At 33.6% G+C, this 19,161-nt stretch overlaps 2 protein-coding genes and 1 pseudogene across 2 annotated transcripts; 2 read left to right on the top strand and 1 right to left on the bottom strand.

The window, feature by feature from the left end:
- Window positions 1–3,304: 3,304 nt before the first annotated feature.
- LOC111410889 lies at window positions 3,305–9,708 on the top strand. The gene is made up of 9 exons (XM_023041482.1): window positions 3,305–3,803; window positions 4,508–4,624; window positions 5,069–5,151; window positions 5,389–5,846; window positions 6,608–6,783; window positions 7,569–7,654; window positions 8,705–8,838; window positions 9,136–9,438; window positions 9,522–9,708. The coding sequence occupies exons 1-9, from the start codon at window positions 3,441–3,443 to the stop codon at window positions 9,704–9,706; spliced, it is 1,905 nt and encodes a 634-aa protein (XP_022897250.1). The 5' UTR covers window positions 3,305–3,440; the 3' UTR covers window positions 9,707–9,708.
- A 6,884-nt stretch (window positions 9,709–16,592) lies between these two features.
- On the top strand, window positions 16,593–16,965 carry LOC111411558 (annotated as a pseudogene).
- Window positions 16,966–17,857: 892 nt separating this feature from the next.
- LOC111411557 lies at window positions 17,858–18,685 on the bottom strand. Its single transcript, XM_023042077.1, has 3 exons — window positions 18,492–18,685; window positions 18,089–18,167; window positions 17,858–17,980 (listed from the first exon to the last, which is right to left on the bottom strand). The coding sequence occupies exons 1-3, from the start codon at window positions 18,683–18,685 to the stop codon at window positions 17,858–17,860; spliced, it is 396 nt and encodes a 131-aa protein (XP_022897845.1).
- Window positions 18,686–19,161: the final 476 nt, after the last annotated feature.

Genomic DNA, 19,161 nt, shown 5'->3' with positions numbered 1-19,161 from the left:
TAAGCAACCCTATCACGTTTCACGATTCAAGAATTCAATGGAAGATGGTTGAACGACAAAGAGTAATGGCAGCAGTTAGAAAAGGCAGTTCCATGACAAGTTGGCCATTACGAGGAAAGTTGGCAGTTATAGAATGATCAAACAGTTTTTAGGCGGTTGATCACAAAGAGATCATCCAGGAAGTATAAAAGAAAGAAAAGACATAGAGCAAGAAGACCCCGAATCAAACACTCTCAAACAGAGAATATATAACTTTCAATTTCTTAGTTTAGATTTAAACACTTCTTTTATAGTAACTCGTGTGCTTGCGCCGTTTGAAGGCATTCTGTTTTTATTTTCCAATTGTAAAGTTATCGCCAATAAAAACGCCACTTTTTGGGATTTTGTCTCAAGAGGTTTGTCCCTTACACAATCGTCTGATCCCTTTTTAATTGTTAGCGACTAACCGCGTGAAACAGATAGTTTGGGAAAATTATAGTGATGATGAAATGTTTACTTGAAAGTATGATTTTATGGAATAAGGTGTAAAATTATATTGGTTAAATTATGATTATTAGTTTTACTAGTTTGTAAGAATGAATTATTTTTATGTTTGAAGTGAAGATCATTGTGATGAATTAGCTATTAAGAAATGGACTAGAAAGTAGAATTAGCTTGAAGTGATTAGAGGAAATTGGGGAAAATCATTCTAGTATCGAGAAGTTAAGTTTTAGTATTCGATTACTAATATTAGGAGATACTTAGTATAAGAGTTGTTAAATTAGTTATTTTATATCGTATTTCAGGTGGTGACATGAAAGTTGGGCAAGACTGGTAAATTTAACCAGATTGCAATCTATAGATCTGTAAGTGGAGAACTCACTTTTCCAAAAAGAAGATTTCCTTTTTATTTTATAGAAGCATATTAATTACGTGAAATGTCTTATTTTCGAGAAATTAGTAAAGGAACATGATTATTTTGAAATTATCAGAAAGTAACTGATGTAATTACTTTAATCTCATACACTGAGGGGCTATAGTCGTGTGTAAGGGCAACTCTTATCCACTGAGGGGGCTACAGTCGTGTGTAAGGGTACCTATTATATATTGAGGGGCTACAACTGTGTATAAGGATGATTATGTTGTTTTCATCTTGTACAATGAGGGGCTACGGCCGTGTATAGAGTGTTGATTAGATGGTTTATGTGCATATGACTTTATAGTTTTCAAATCATCAGTAGATGTTTACACGTGGTAAATTTCAATGTGAATGTAAAAGAAAATAGTTCGCTCTGCTCAAAGAAATTTTATGTATATACTGGATTATTGGCCTTCAGCTTACATTTCCCCATTTATAGTTCAACTTGTGGAATTCAGATTATAGAATTCAATTTGTTTAGTTTTTAGAGTAAAGCTTCTAGTTTATAAAATTGACCAACAACAATATTTCACAGATTTTCATGGATGTCAGATTATTTATATTCGTTATATTATACAGTTATTGAACTAGAATGAAGAATAAAGAATTTTATGATCCAATTATGTCAGTTTTAAAAGTGTTGTTAGATTTCTGAATTTCTCAAAATTTTAATAGAGCAAGAATTATGCATATATGACTAAGTATACTTATTTTCAATTTATCTACTTACTGAGTTATAAATTCATATTTTGTTACCCTTTTCTTAGCAGATAGCTGATATGTTGAGCAGCCTTTAAGCCTGTCGATCCACCGAAAGTGCCACACACACACATTGTCATTAGATGTACGACTCATTTCGTCAATTTATATAGTTCAAATTTCTTTTAGGATATATGTATGTTTTGACAGAAACATTAATTGGTAATTTATAGATCCATATCATGGGCTCACTGCATATTTAGTATTCTCATTGCTTTTGGGGTCTTTTGTTTATAAAGCATGGTAAATGTCTTGAATAATTTATATTTTGAAGGATTAGCGTGTTATATTTTAAATTATATGTATAGTTTTGATAAAGTTGATATTTGTTCAGGTGATTTAGTTCATATTTTAAAGGAAATTCTGTCAAAACTTTTATAAAAATATGTCATAGTCAAAGTAGGTCAAATTTGCCTTGGTGGTGAGTCCAGCGCTTAGTTGGTATCTACCATTGGTGTACTACATGTGTTGGGTCTATTAAGGTAATTCGGGACGGGTCGTGTCACGCTAAGCCTGAATTTTAAACTTTTCATGCTAGCATCCTATATGACCCAAAAGAAAGAGTGCTGAATAACAAGTTAACCATTAAAATCCTGAGACTTTTTATTGTAACCATATAAAATACACAATAGAACTAGAAATAATAATATGAAAAATACAAGCAACACATTGAATTTCAAACATCAAACAAATCAATTCCTTCACGCTCAAACTCAACTTCGTTAACGAAACCTCGAAGATATGTTGGAATGATTATTCATGGTGCCCGCAGACTTCCTTGTAATTTCAGCTGGAGATTTACAATCTAATTGACTGAGCTTACCACTGGACTTCATATCTCTATTTAATTTTCAAAGTGAAATTATGTGGGGATTTTCATAGGGGAGAGAAGTTCCTGTTGGGGGAAAACAAAGTAAATAGGAGTAATGAATAGTGAAAAAAAAAAGAGTTAGCGAATAGAAACACAGATATCAAAGTCACACCTTGGAAATATTGCTTTAATTGTTTTTAGAATTGATGATTTGATTTTTTTTTCCAACAATTATATTTGTTATGGAAATCATTGGCTTAGTAAAATTTCATTATAAAATTATTGATACTTTGTGCATCCCACAAAGATAAGCTTGTTTCTATTTTCACACAAATTAAGAAAATGCAATTAATATAATTGAAAATATAAGTTTTTCTTATATTTTTTCTAATATACTCCTACATTAAATAATGATGACTTATTAATATTTGTTGATAATAATGTACATTAAATAGACATATACTAGAAAACTAAGTAATTAACTATAATTTAAATAACGAAGAATAAACATTATAAATAACAATTTAAATCCCAAATTTCACAAGATGTGCAAAATAAAAATGCATCCTCTTAATCCCACAAGAGATTAACCTGTTGAAGAAAATAACCAAGTTTTGTAGTTGTTGACGTTGGGTAGACTATAAAGATGGAAGCTCTCGATCGGATCTGACCGTTACAGTCGACTGTGTGAAATTTGGGATTTTTTTCCTTTTTTCTCTTTTCTCTCTTGGTTTGATTGCGGATGAGGGCAAAATTGACAAATGTTAATTTATATATCTAAATCAATTTTTCACTTTTTTTTTTTTTTTTTTTTTTTTAAGTGGTCAATGGCCAATGTGAAAATATGGCCGGTCAAATGCATCAAATTCTCTAATATATACTGTTAGGGTTTTAAAGGTTTTTATGTCTTCTATCCGGCAGCTGCATAGGAATTGTTCAATTAACGGGTAGCTTCATCTTGCTTGTCTGAATATGGTGGAAGAATCAGTAATGGAACCCGAAAGTCAAGGCGAAGAAGTCAAGTTACCCAAACGAAGAGCGCCAAGAAATCCCCATGGAAACAATGGGGACGTGATGAAACATTCCATGAAGGTGAGGAAAACGAAGGGAATCATATTGGCTAACAATAAACCGAGCTATTGCCTGAAGCGAGGGATTGGAAGCTTACAATACGGGGGCGAAAGCTTGCGCTCCATCCACAGGAAAAAGCTGTGGCTACTGTTGAAAAAACTCCTCCAGCGACACAATTGGGTGGAGGCGAGCGGCGTGCTTAGTGTGCTGCTCAAAGGAACTGGCCATGACCAGTCTCTATCACGAAATCGCACGAAGTATTCGGTATTAAATTAAGTTCCTCATTATCTTCCAATATTAATTTTGTTATCATGTTTAGCTCCCCCCCCCCCCCCCTTTTTTTTTTTTTTTTTCCCCCCCCCCCCCCCCCCCAATCTGTGATTGTGGGCTTTGTAAGTTAAGTTTGATGTAAGTATGTAACTACTATTAAGCAAATATTAAAAGACATAGTAACCGAACTGATAACCTTCACATATCTTAATCTGGGAGATTAATATGCTAAATACCTTTGCTTAATCAATGATAACAACTGTCATGGCCCTTTAGTTTTAGTCAAGAAAGTTGAAAAAATTATAAACGTGTCATTGCAAAGTTTCCACAGAGATAACAATGGCATCTGGTAAGTTTAAAATTCTAGTCTTGCATATAAGATGGTAAAACTTAACAAACCATAATTTGAGAAACTACATTTTACACGATTTCCCATAAAAACGTGCTGAAAATCTACCAGAACACTATTAAAGGGGCTTCTAACATGCATTCTAGCAAAAACTTCACAAGAGACCTCCATAGTGTTACGCGTTCTTTTAATGTAAAAGATACTTCAAGGATGGACAATAGTTGAAGAAGTGCACTTCACATAGGAAGAGAGCCTCAGTCAAATATCCGAGTCAGATATGAGTGTACTCTTTCTGGGTACCAGTAGTATATGTTTGTTGATTGAATACACATATCCACAATATTTTCAGGCTGCGCTGGAGCTTCTCAACTATATAAAAGGTGAAACTATCAACCCAAGAAGAATCCAAAATCTCTATGAACTGTGGATGAAAAAGATTGGCCGTCTGAAAAATTGGCCAACAAAGGTACACTATGGAAAAATTGTTTTTTGAATGATTACACAAGCGTATTCTTCCATGAAATATTTGATAATAGAGACGAGTCAAATACTGAGATTTAGATTTTTTAAATGTTGTGTCTTCTGGGTATATTTTCAATATAACAAAATGATTTTTATGAAAGGAGGAAAAGATTTTTCTACCTTGGTATATAAGTTGATGCAATCACTAGTTATGATTGAGTGTAGAACAAATCGATCACATTTCATTTATGTGAATTGTAATTTGCAATTTACTCAGTTTGATGCAATACTATAGAATTTTTTCTACCTTGGTAGATAAGGTGATACAATCCTAAGTTGCGTTTGAGTCTAGAACAAGTCAATTACGAAAGGATTCTTATTTAATTTTTGTGAATTCTAATTTGCATACTCAGCTTAATGCAATACTGAAATTCTGAGTGCTGAGCAGGATAGGTTTGCTGTCCAATTGGAATTTATTATTTTCTGTCTCTTGCATGGAAGGACTGAAGATGCACATCAGGCTTCTCTATGGTATGTTCTTAATTTTCTTATACATTTGATTTTAGTTTTACTAGTTTTATTCAACGCCATCCTTGATTGGAAGTAATTTAATGCATTATTCGTTAATTAGTATCCATTTAGAAGTGTTGGATAGTGCACTTGTTACTCTAGTATCCACATAGATGAATTCAAGACATCTCTAATCTTAACTGTTCTAGGATGAGCTTTGACATTGGTATAGAGTACCATTAATGAACTATTAATCAGTCTTATGCAGGAGCGTGGTTTTGAGAGTGACCCAATCTCAAATTTGGTTGTTGGCTTGGCATTTTTCCAGCTCTGGTATTCTGGTCTCCCAAAAGAGTTACAGTTGACAGAGTTGGACTCATCTAGTAACCCCAATCAATCGGAAGTGCCAGACAGAAATTACATGTCTATTGATAATTCCAAGGAGCATGATGCTTTTGAAGCTGGAGGAGCCAAATTCTCTTTACAGTGTGATTCAAACACCTCTATTGCCAACGACAAAGAATTGTTGGAAGATGATGTTAGCTGCCCTAAAGAATCCATGGACGTTGATGATAATGAAGTGAAAGACACTGCTCACTGCAGTTTCCAGCCTCAAGATTTGCACATGGATTCTGCTGAGAAAAGTGGAGATGAAGAATATTCCTTCTCTAATCATAGTGGCAATCTGCCTCGTGTATCTATTTTCCACACACGTGGTGAGTTTCATAGTCTATGCCTCTGTCCTGTCTTGCTTTTGAATTCCTCGTAGTTGTAAACCTGTAGGTACAAAGATGTATTTTTAGTTTTTTATGAAGGTCCAAAAATTCAGTGCTTCACTAATTTATTCCTGTCCATAACGTTATTTTAAGGCAATTGGTGGGAACCTCCGATATTGTATTTATTTAAAGAACAAAGAGTTTACATTGGTTCATGTCCTCAAAAATGTGTACTATGTAATTATACCTGAAAAGTTTGGGTTCTAGTTTACATCGTTGTCTCATCCCTATATTCTGTTCAATCTAGAAGTTATTATACAAGCTTTTTAGTCAACCACATCTTGAATTTGTCTGTCTTGCTAGCAACATAAATTGTATGTATCTTGAATTTGTCTGTCTTGTGGGGTTGGCAAACTAATCAGTATCAGTTTGTTTTTAATTTAAAGATTAACCTTGATCTCTACATGCCCCTAATGTTGTTTCGTATGTTTGGTAAACAGGGCAGGCACATAAATTTCATTGCTAATCATCGGTACTATATTAATCTCTTCATCAAGAGCATCATCTGGTTCAACTGATAACACCCAATATTTCAGACTTCATGTGTCCAATTCATTCTACATGTTATGATCATATCATAATTTATTCTGATGGCTGTTTTCTGTGATGTGTATATTTTTTATATACTTCATTGTTAAGGTGTACCTTTTTGTCATCCTTCAAATTTTATCCAAATATTTGTTAATTTCTTGAAAATGTAGGTCTACCTCCATGGCTACTGCCTTTACATTTACCTGACTCTCGTGAAAATTTGGAGGATACCTTGTACAAGCACAGGCAATTGCACAGTGATCACTATAAGAATGCGTTGAAGCACTTACGCATTGCTCTTTACTCAACACCGCCCATAATGGAGGCCTTTCATCCTTTAATACAGGTACTACAGTTTTAATGTTTGGTGTAGTATTGTCTGTCATACGTGTCAAATGATTTATTTATTTCTTGAAAATGAGTAGAATTCTAATTTTGCTTTCTGAAAAACTATCTAAGATTTTAAACATCACCCACCAGTCCTTATACAGCTAATATCCTTGTACAACAACTTTTGAAGAATAGCTAAATAAATACATATGGTCACTTTATGACAATTTAAGTTTTAGATGAGATGGTTAACATGATATCTTGATTAGTCAAAAATCTAGTTCAAGTGTCTCTGCACCCATTTATTAAAAATTGTGCTTGTGTCAGTTGTTTGATATGAAAAAAATGAACCTAGCATACACATGAAGTGGTGTGTTGAAGAAAAGATTTAACTTTACATGCATCCCTTTCTAACTTCTTAAGCTTTTAGATGAAATTATTAACAATAATAGTAAATTTGAGATTATTTGTGCACGTACAAAGTTATACTATTTCTGAAGCAATTGGACTTTTATGTAATGTTTTTCAAAGCAACAGATTTTTCCGTTCATATAAAAAGTTACAGGGCTACATAAGTAGAAATATGGATGGATTTCTTGAGAAAATATGGAAAACAAAGGAAGTGGTGACAGTTGCAGTTGGAGTTGTGTTAGTCATAACAAATAGCTGCATAGCGCTTGCATGTACTGCTTATGTACTAGTTTTCCAATTCAAACACAATTTTCTTCTTTCTAAATAGAGCAGGATCTTCATTTGTCTAAAATTAAATCTCCGAGTTTCCATCATTTGTTATTTTGACAGATGCTGCTTCTTGGAGATCTGGTCAACGAAGCCTTTGATGAACTTGAAAAATTATTTCAAATTTCAGATACAGCTCTCCAGTTAAGGTAATAGTTTCTTTTTCAAAATATCAATTGGGGCTACTGCGGATGATAAATTGACTGCAGTGACTGAACTATCTAACTGTGGGCGTTCAAATAATAATTTGATACAGTTTGAGATATGAATAAGGTAGTCGTTTGGGTGCTACAATTAAAGATATAAGCAATATTTAGTTAGTGAGATTGTAGTACTGATGCTAACATAACCAAGGTATCTGTAAGAAGCAATGTTATGGTAGTAACAGTACCTTAAATTCCAGGTTTGGGAATCATCAAGTACGACTAATTCTTCATCAGAAATCCATGTGAATCACTTGTTGTGAGGATCTTTTTTAGGGAGTGGATTAAATGACAATTTCCATTTCTCTTCGAACTCATCAATAAATAGAACTTATCAACTATGCAATCTTTTTTTTTGCTTAAAATGTTCTCATTATATCTGTTGGATCATCTCTTAAGCAAGACATTGAACTGAAAATTTCAGTCCCAACTCAACTCGATGGTACTGAGATTTTAGATTTGCCCTCTTTGTTGGCTATCCTTTGGAATATTTCTCGAAACCCTTTTGAATTGTCAAAAAGGTTGTCAATCTTGGTTTTATCAGTTTGGCTGATTTGGACAGAGAGAAGTATTGTGATTTTGAAGAAAGAGAGCAAAGAGTTTCAGAGTTATGGAGTGTTTCTTTTTCTTTAATTATTTTCAGTTGGAATGATGCATTTTGTTCTCGATTTTCCTTATGCTAGCAGATTTCTTATCCTCTCGATGGCTGTAATTATGTCATCTGTAAATAATAAATTCTCTTCTATATAAACAAATTATGCCCGTGATTGGTTTTCCATTAAAATTATAATTCATTTTTCTCTCTTTTTATCAATCATACATTCTCCATAAAATAATATTATACATAATGTCAAAAAATTTTCTTTATTTTTAACCAGACATTCCTCAGAGAAATACTATTCCAACTATTAAAATTTCAAACAATGGGAGCCAAACAAGGCTATGTATATGTGCATGTACTTAAGTGTAATAACATATTGATTTCATTTGTTGCAGATTGAAAGCTGCTCTCGTGGAGCATTTTGGTGATGCAGACTATGTGAAACTCTCTACATGCTTTGAGGACATCATGAGGAAGGATCCAACATGCAACGACTCGTTGGCGAGACTTCTTGTCATGCATCAACGTGGTATGATATTTATTTCTACTTCTATATTTCTTATGGCCTCATGGAGTATGTTCTGTTATCCAGACTTTAATAAGATTAGTGTTGAATAGTTTAGGCATCCTACGTTATGTCATTTTATTTACCATGAAATTGTGTTACTTGGTTCATTGCTAAAGAATTTTTGAGGAATCTGGCATTTCTATTGAGTTGTCTTCTGCTTTATTTTACCATATTCATTGTTGGTACAAGATAATTGGTGACCACATTTTTGAAACTAACTTTTAGGTAAAACCATGTTGTTTGTATACTTAATGGCAGGGTACTATGCCACTGAAAAACTGGCGGAAATGATAGCATTACACTTAGATGCTACATATGCAAAATGTGATGTGTGGAAGGAGTTAGCATCTTGCTTCTTGAACCTTTCTCAGTGTGCCGAAGATAGAATGTCTGCATGTTATAATGGCAACGATGGGCAAAATCAAATTCACCTGGATCATTCTAACCAGATTCCAGAAATTTTTACCAACAGTGAATCCGGGAAAACTTGGAGGCTCCGTTGCAGATGGTGGCTTAATCGCCATTTCAGTCATAGTATCCTTGCCTCTGATATTGCTTCTGGTAATCATGTTTTCTTACTATTAGTTTCTATTCTATAGCTCAATGCTCGACTTTTTATGGATTGTTATGGCGACGATGAACAGGTGATTTGGAGCTTTTAACTTTCAAAGCAGCAGCAGCTACCCATCTTTACGGGCGGGAATTTAAGTTTGTTGTAAAGGCTGCGGAGTGTTTGGAGAAGGAAAATAATGTGGAACTTTCTTCTTTCTTACAGAGGCATATACTGAATTCTGTTGGTTTTTATTATAATGCGAAAATAAATAATTAATTTCCCTTTTAAGTTGCAATTGATGAATATAACATAGTTTGCTCTCTAGTTTCCTTCGTTAAGAGCACTTAGGGCACGTGCCGTTTGACAAGTTTTTAATTATGTTTCTCATATAGAGTTTTCAAAAGTTTTCCCTACAAGTTCTTTAGTTAGGTGAATTACTTTCAGAAAGAATTATGCTGGTTATACAGAAGGTAGCGTCCAGAAGATGGTTTAGAGGGAAATGATTGGAAGAAAAAGCTGACCGTATTTTAAATTGGCAAATTATAATTTCATGAGACATTATGTGAATTTTTTTGTCAACGTTGTGTAAATGTAGCAACTAGCAAGGTCCTCTTTTAAAAAATTATTCAAGCATGTTTAAAACTAATTTTATTTATTTTGGAAGCAATTTTTCTCTTCGTAAAGTCTTGTCAAAAGGATCTTTTTAAGTCCTTATTCTTGGTTTGTTAATATAAAATTAATTAAATATTCTATTTGTGAATTTATGGTGACGTGCAACATTTTAAGTAGATGGATAGTAAACTTATGTTGAATTAACAATTTAGGAGCTCAACTTATTATTATTATTATTATTATTATTATTATTATTATTATTATTATTATTATTATTATTATTATTATTATTTTATTTTTTTTGAATAATGCTTTGTCTATTATTTAGTCTACTTTTAAAACTATTTTGTGGAAATAGTGTGTAATATTTAAATTTTAGATTTTAATTTAAATCAAAGTCAAAATTTAATTTTAATTACATATTTCATAGAATTCATAATTTTTAACGACATGTTTCATCAAATTTTATCAAAATTTGTTAAAAATTTAATTTTAATCTGCACTGAACAAGGCTATAATTTTTTTTGCAAGTAAATGTCTTTTAATCTAAAATATATAATGAGTGATTAAAAAATAATTACGACCCCGTTTCGGAGTGATTTTAAGAATTGATTTTGTGATTGTTAGAAGAAAAGTGGGGACTACCTGTGAGAGAAGAAGTCAAATTTTACGGTTCGAATAATGAAATAACGGTTAAAAAATCAATTTTTTGTAGCGAAAAATCACTCCCAAACAAGCTTACTTGTCCATTATCACAGCAAGATCTTGAAATGTATAATGATAAAGCAAATAAGATTCTTATAAGTACAATTTTAAGATAAATAACTATTTATAATTAAAATTGAAAATAAATTATTAATTTTCAAGTTATCAATAAAATGCATAATTTGTTAAGGCTTAACAAGACATGTCTCTCATTTCATGTGACTCCATGATAAATTGCCAACGCTTACTAGCATTACTTGCAGCATATAACTTTTCGTTTGGAATAATAATACAGACCATTTTAAAACATATTGGTATGAAAATATGTAAAAAAACCATCCAAATTCAACAGTTCACCCCCAAATATAGCCTTGTACATACTATCGTGTAAATAACTATATTTGTACATACTATCGAGTAAATAACAAATTATCTCTATGTTAAAATCCATGTACATAGCTAGAAAAGATACCCACATGTTCACGAAAATATTATTTCAATTTAAACTCTACAAATGTACGATTTGTAACAAGTAATAAAGTGGAATGAAGAGTTCCGAATGTCATCCCACAGAGATTGAGTCAGTTTAATTTTACCTATCTCTACCTTAACCGAAACCAAATTGTCAAAGGTGATATTTGTAACTTGGCTATACCTAAACTAGATTATGTGTGCAAACATGAATGAATTAAATGAAACTAGAATGTAAAGTGATGTTTGAAGTGCAAGTTTGTTAAATTGAATGTAAAGTAAAGCAAAGGCAAACTCTCCATCCTGTAATTGTTTTGGTAGGAATTAGTTCATTCCTGTTGTTTTGCATTACTATGATTCTTCCTTTTTTTGGCACAACTTGAACTGGGTTGATCAATGCACTGTCTGATCTCTCTATACTAGGCTAAAAATTCTCCTCCATGAGAATATTATGTATGCACAGTGAAGCATTCAATTGTCATTTTATTCTTCCTGAGTACCCGAAACAATCTTTCTTCCACCACCTTGCTGACTGTGTTCGAAATAATCATTGGAAGTGTGCAAGATTCCCCTAGATAAGCATATTTGAGATGAGGTGATAGTTGCTTGAGTTCCAAGTTAGGAGTTTGCTAAATGGATGGTTGTGACTTTGTGGGTCCTGTTCCAAGTTCCTCAAAGTGGCGTTTGCGCGTATAAAATGGGTTGGTCTCCAAGAATCTTGCGCATATCTCAATCTTAAGAAAATCAGAATGCGTTGATTGAGAATTTGCAATACGCACCTTACATGAGTCTAGTGGATTGTGAAGCAAAAATATGTTCAACACCACATTTTCGATCACATCAATCTGATAGCAACTGTCTGACTCAGTAGGGAATTTCATAGTTTTGAAGACATTGAAGGAAATTTGTTCCTCGCCAAGTCTTAGAATTAATTGCCCCTTCTGAATATCTATCAAAGCTCTGCTTGTAGCTTGGAACGATCTGCCCTAGATAAATGGAACATCCTTGTTTTCCTCTATATCCAGAATAAGGAAATCAACAGGGAAAATAAACTTTTCCACCTTGATTAGCACGTCTTCAATTATCCCACTTGGATGTGTTAAGGATCAATCTAGTTGCAGCATCACAATAATTGCTTTGGCATCTCCCAATCTGAGTTTCCCGAAAAACAGAAAGAGGCATCAAGTTAATGCTTGCACCAAGATTACATAGAGCTTTATCAAAATAGTATTCACCAATAGTGCAAGGTACAGTAAAACTCCTTAGATCTTTCAACTTTGGAGGGACCTTTTTCTGAATTTTTACACTGTACTCTATTAGCATCACCATTTCATGTTCCTCAAACTTGCATTTATCGATAAAATGTCCTTTAGAAACTTGGCATATCTAGGCATTTGAAGTAGTGCATTAACGAACGAGATGTTTATATGGAACTTTTTGAAGAATTCGAGGAATTTCTTGTATTGTTGCTCCATCTTATGCTTTTTCAACCTTTGGGGAAATGGAATAGGAGGTTTATGAGGGTTGATTGGATTGGATGCCTTATCCCGTGATGTCTCTGAATTTTTTTTTTGAAGCTCATGCTCCACAGTCTCTTCTTTAGCAGAAGGTGTTGTATACTTATGTACACCCGGCCTCTTGACATGTATTGATTTTCTCCATGATTTTTTCGAACATCTATTCCAACTGAGCTTCTTCTCTTGCTATTGAAATTGATCTTGTGGCCTATTCTGATTTTGATTGCTCCAAGAGAAATTTTGGTGCTTTTTTTAGCTAGGATTATATGTATCCTCAAATGGGTTATTTTGTTGGCGTTATCCCTATTGTGCAAAGTCTGTTTACTCTATTCCTTGTGCTAAAATTGGGCACTCTACTGTTGTATGATCAGCTCCACAACCTTTACAATTTTGCTTCTTAGTCTGTGCTGCATTTGCTGATTGTGATATGCTTTTCACCTTGTGGAACAAAGAATCAATCTTCGTAGATAGGGCTGAATACACATCCACTCTATACACACCCAGTGTCTTCTTTTGAACTGCCCATTTTGATGTACACATAGCTGAGGTAGTGGTCACTGTCTCAAATAACTTCAATGCTTCGTCAATAGTTTTGTTAACGGTGACCCGTTAGATGAAAAATCAACCATGCTCTTGAAGGATGGAAGTAGTCCTGCGTAGAAATACTAGACCTGAAGTCCTTTGTTCATCTAGTGATATGGACACTTCTAAAGCATGTTCGTGAATCTATTCCAAGCTTCATTGAAAGATTCAGATTCACCTTGATGGAAAATAGAGATGTCATGTTTTAGGTATACAATTTTTTAGGGCGGGAAGAACATGGTGTAGAATTTTTGTGTTAAGTCATTCCATGTGGTAATACTAGCAATTGGTTGAGAATCTAGCCACTCAACCGCCTTATCTCGCAAGGTATGTGGGAACAACCACAATCTGATAGCGTCATCTGAGATACCCTGATATCTAAAGTGTTAGCACATCTCTAAGAATCGAGAGACGTGTGTTTATGGGTTTTCTTCAGCTTTGCCATGAAACTGATGTCCATTCTAAAACAGGCATATGACATTGGTCTTCAATTGAAAATTTGACTGCCCAAACAGTAGATGCACAATGCTAGATTGGCTTTTAATGATTTGAGGGGTCATAAAATCTCCTACAAGCATGTTTCCTTTGTCCACTGCTTCTTCTTCATTGGCTGGAATGATCGGGTTGTTCTATTCGTTAGCCATTTGTAGTTGTTGTTGTTGTGCTTCTCTAGCTTTTCTTACCAAACGACGAAAGTGCGCTGGATTTTTGGATTAGCTAGAATCAATTCACCTCTAGTCGATCTTAGCATATAAACTTGAGAAAAGATAGTAGCATTCAGGCACTAAAATAAAATAAAAATAACTAAATAAATAAAATAAAATAAATGATCAAATTAGTGGCAAAGTAAATAAGATTAAGCTAACACTCAATCCTCAGCAATGGCGCCCAAAATTTGTTCACGAAAATATTATTTCGAATTAAACTCCGCAAGTATACGGTTCATAACAAGTAATAAAGTGGAATGAAGAATTCCGAATATCATTCCACAGAGATTGAATTAGCTTAATTTTACATATTTATGCCTTAACCGAAATCAAATTTTCAAACATGATATTTGTAACTTAACTATATCTAAACTAAATTATGTATGCAAATATAAATGAATTAAATCAAATTAGAATGCAAAGTGATGTTTGACGTGCAAGTTTGTTAAATTGAATGAATGAATGGCACACTAGGATCACTAATCCCCATGCAACGATTTCATTTTTACCCTTAGTTGTATAAATTGATAATATGCTTGAAGTTTTGAAGAATCAATGTTCATATTCTATCCAATAATATCTCTCGAGTAATGTTGAACTTACTCTCATATACGACCCGACTATATTTATATGACGAATGCTAACATACGAGAATGCATGGGGTTTTGTGAACACTTAGAATTCACGCAGGGCATAGCGGTATATTTTTATCTCCTATCGGACCCTACAATGGTTTATACCCTGTTGAACCTATTTTCCTTCTCTTGAATGTATGAAATAAGCCACCAAACTCACACAATCGCGTGCACATAATTATGAAGGAAAATAATTGCATATAAACCATTCAAATTTGCACAACGTGTTTTAATTTCAATAATGCGAAACTAAAAATCATAAGATTACAATACATGGTTCATCATTCTTCTAGTATAAAATGATCTAGCTTAAAATGGGAAATGTAATAAAACACAAAGAAATTTGAAGAAACGACATCAACAGTTTAATATTCTCCTTGAATCTTCACATAATCTGTTGATCTTTGTGTTTCTCTTGTGTTTATGGCTCAAAATCTTCTTCAAACTATGCTTTAATGTCTTCCAATGTGTCCCCCCTATCAATTTGACGGCCTAAGGGTTTTTATATAGGTTCCTCGATTGGTTTTCGTAGAAAGTTTACTTGAACAAGGAAACTGAAATTTTTGTGTTAGAATAATACCATGCGACCGCATGGATCAACAAGTTAGCCTCCCTGGAATCTCTGAATTAGGTGGTGCGATCGCATGACAGTTTTCGTTAGGGTTGGACATGGTTTGGTTCGATTCTAACGAGAATCGAATCGGATCCAAAATTTTCAGGTATTTAGTAAGTGCAACCGTCAAATCCAAATTTAATTATGGAACCGTTCGTGTTCGGTTCCATTCCGTTCGGTTCCCAAATTCCGTATTATAATTAAATTTTTTAATATTTAGAAAATGACATTAATTTAACTAATGATATGTTCAATCTTAAATCTTACAAAATAACATGATCCAATCTTATATGTCTTTTGAGTCTCTCTTTGCTGAGTTCTTCATAAATTTAATTGTTAAAATTACAGAAAGATGAGGATAGCGAGTTCAAAATAATTAAGAGAGGCATTGTCGATCTTCAATTTGATTTCTCTTGAACGGTAGAAATGATATTACAGTAGAGTAATAGATTTGAATAAAATTTAGATCAATTTGATTAAGTTGACATTGAACCGAAAATTACAAAATAGAGAAATCATATTTTTAGGTTTGAACTAAATTAACTAGTAAGTAAAATTATTTCGAAAAATAAAATAATTTGGCTTATTTAAAATAAATTAATTAAAAAATTAGAGAAATTTGATTCTGGATCTAGAAATCGAGAACTGAACCAAACCCATTAGTTCTCGATTCAGATACTCATTCGGGTATTTAACTTAAGAAAAATCGTTCGGTTCAATTTGGTCGGTTAGGTTCGAGAATTTTGTCTAGCTCTAGTTTCTACCATGCGACCGTATGGCACGTATCAAGTTCCAAACTTGCTGCTTTAGTCCCCAAACAATGCTTTTCCATATCTCGGCCTTTTTTTCCATTTCTTTATCTTACAAAACTTCATTTCTTCAACAAATTGTTACTTAGCTCATTTACTTTCTCGGTTATACTTTCGAGTCATCTTTTGGTTATTTACATTTTTGGTCCCTGAACTTTTGTTTTCTTTCATTTTAGTCCTTTTTCGTTTCTTTTCTATTGAATTCCACCGTATCTATCAATATAGTCCTATAAAACAAAATTATAAAGAATTAAGCCATATTCAAATACTTTGTCAGCACTTTGTCATGTTTTGTGACAAAATAAGTGTGTAAAAATGCACTTATCACCACACCACAAGAGCGTGTTTAGGAAGTGTTGATAAATTGTTTAAGCTCTTGTTTGAGCCCCTTTTTTGTTAAAATGAATTTTGCAACAACGATTTTTGGGAGAATGTGTAGTTAAAAGTAAGGAAAAGTTTTGGGTTTATATGCAAATTATTTTATTGATAGAATATGTGGTTGAAAATGAGTATGAGAAAAAAAGAATTATTGCTTGTTTATGATGTTACACGGAATGTCACATTCGAGAATGTTGAAAGATGGTTAACAGAACTTCGAGATCATACTGACCAAAACATTATGGTCATGATAGCGGGCAACGAAGTAGATTTACGTCCCCTTCATGTTGTATCCATCGAGGGTGGCACAGGTTTTGCCGAGAGGGAGAAAACATATGTTATGGAGACCTTTGTGCTCGATTCTTTGAATGTTGATAATGCTTTCACAGAACTACTCAATCAAAGTAATTGAAATTAGAGATGATCCTTCAGCTTTGCCTAAAGAACAAATGATGAAGGTTAATACAAAGGATGATGTATCGAAGGTTGCTTGCTGCTCTTTCTAGTCCCAAGTTGCAGATTGAATGATATATTGCAGTTTTGTTGCTCTCTTTGTTGTCACTATCTACTCAATTAATGTATGCTTGGTATGTTGCATTGAAAGATATTAGTAGTTCAATGTTTTGAGGTTATATTTTTTCATACATTGTCTAGCTTTCGATATTCAAGTTTTTAATTGACAAGCTATTGGAGTATGAGTACATTATAGGGGTGAAAATAAGATGAGTCAACTTGGCCCGTAGACAACTAGGACTGAGCCGAGCTCAGTTCTTGCTCAAATCTCATGGCTCAACACTTTGGCTCATGAGCCCCACAAGCCGGCTCTTTTTTAAATAATTTAATAGAATAAATCGAAAAATGAGCAATTTTTGTAAGAAATTAATAGAAAATTCCAAAAATGAGCCAACCCATGAGCCCAAATGAGTCGGATCGTGAAAAAATGTGATCTTGTCTCGGTCCATGACTCATCTCAAAAAAAGCTCGAACTGCCATGGAACGAGCTAGGATGAGCCAAGCCTGTTTGCCACCTCTAGTACATTGTGTCTATTTCACATTACAATTGATTTGGTATTGTAGTTTTGGTACATCGAGTTATGCTAAATATTCATTAACTTGACAAGGGTTTTAAAAGAACAAACTAATGCCACATTCAAACCTTTTAAGAAGATTTGATTTAACATTCAACTGCTGGATAGATCCCAAAGCAAATTAAGCAAAAGCATACTCATACGCGAATAAACGAGTCTATGCATTTCAAGAGAGGAGAAAATGTTTCAAACGTGTCGACATGACTATCTTTACAATGTACACAGAATATGTTTACAATCAGAAGAAAAAAGTCTTATATTCCTAATTTTGAAGTAAAATTTTCTTCCAATTACCATCATCTTCTCTATTTCAATGCTTTGGATTTGCATATGGGACAAGTTTCTTTATGAGCAGCCATTTCTTTATGCAATCTACATTATATTCGTGCCCACTGTTAAGATTTTCAATGTTTTCTTGATCCCGAAAATCAACCTACAAAAGCCCTAGCAAACAGAAAATGCAAGTCGTTAGTCCTCTATTTAGCATAATCCAACGGTACTTGCAAGAATATAAATCTTTTTTTCATATAATATACGAAACATCAAGACTCAAAGCAGATATCCCAGAAGAGAGAACGATATATAATCTGAAATCTGTGTACAAGTCTAATAGATTTTCACTGTTGCATCACTTCAAATATCAAAAGATTAAAGGATATGACACAGAATTACTTTGCTGCTCTACCCGTGCTGCCTTTTTGTGATTAAAATATGTAGCCAACGAGGAGAAAGTTCTTGTTTTCAAACTTTTTTAAATTTCTTCTTCAGAAAGTCCCGTGTCTACAATGCGAATCTGTTCTACTAGTGCGAGAAGCTCCTGTAATTAATAAAATGTTAGAACTCTCAAAAATGGCGGGTAATATGATAATATCACATCACGAGCTTGGACTGTATGAGGAAACAACCATTCATAAACCCCTCTCCGCTATCTAATCAAATTGCACCATTGGTCTACATCCTTGAAACAAGGAGCAAGGTTTTGGTAGCATGGAGCAATCTTCGAAGTAATAGGCCATAATAAGTACAAGCATAGCTGCCTAGCCTCACAAGTCATACGATCTACATCGAGACGCATATCTCGGTGCTGATCAATGAATACTCCAGCTTCACGATAGCTCGAAATGTTTAGCTTGGTCATTTCTCGCAAATGTCAGTCGATAGCAAACGGATAAAGTAAATATCACAATTTTTAGTTCATAAAACTCAAACACATTTAGCAAACAATATAGCGATTACTGCAGAAACATAAGCGATAGAGATGAAAAAGGAAATAACATAAAAACCGAAAGGGAGGAAACAATTACATATTCTAGAAGAAGTCTCATGTTTGGAAGGTTTTGATACCTTGTATTAGAATCAAGAATGGCTTCCCTTCGTTGCGGCTGGTACAATTGAAAGCGTGTTGGTGGAACAGGTGCTAGCTGTTGTATGTGAAGAAGTTAAGATTCTGTATGAAGATGTAGCCACTTGTGAAGGTAAGTTAAGGTTATATCCTCCAATCCTTTGCACGGTAGAGGCAGATAATGGAGATTAAGGTGGCCATAATGAATGGAAGGATGAGAATTAGAGGCACTTGTGCTACCAGCAATTACTTGATAACCTTGAATGAATACA

The sequence above is a fragment of the Olea europaea genome, chromosome 15, assembly GCF_002742605.1.
Source record: "Olea europaea var. sylvestris chromosome 15, O_europaea_v1, whole genome shotgun sequence".
In the NCBI taxonomy this organism is placed as follows: Eukaryota; Viridiplantae; Streptophyta; class Magnoliopsida; order Lamiales; family Oleaceae; genus Olea; species Olea europaea.
The sequence above is the reverse complement of the archived record's forward strand: the minus strand, read 5'-3'. Positions and strand labels throughout refer to the sequence as shown.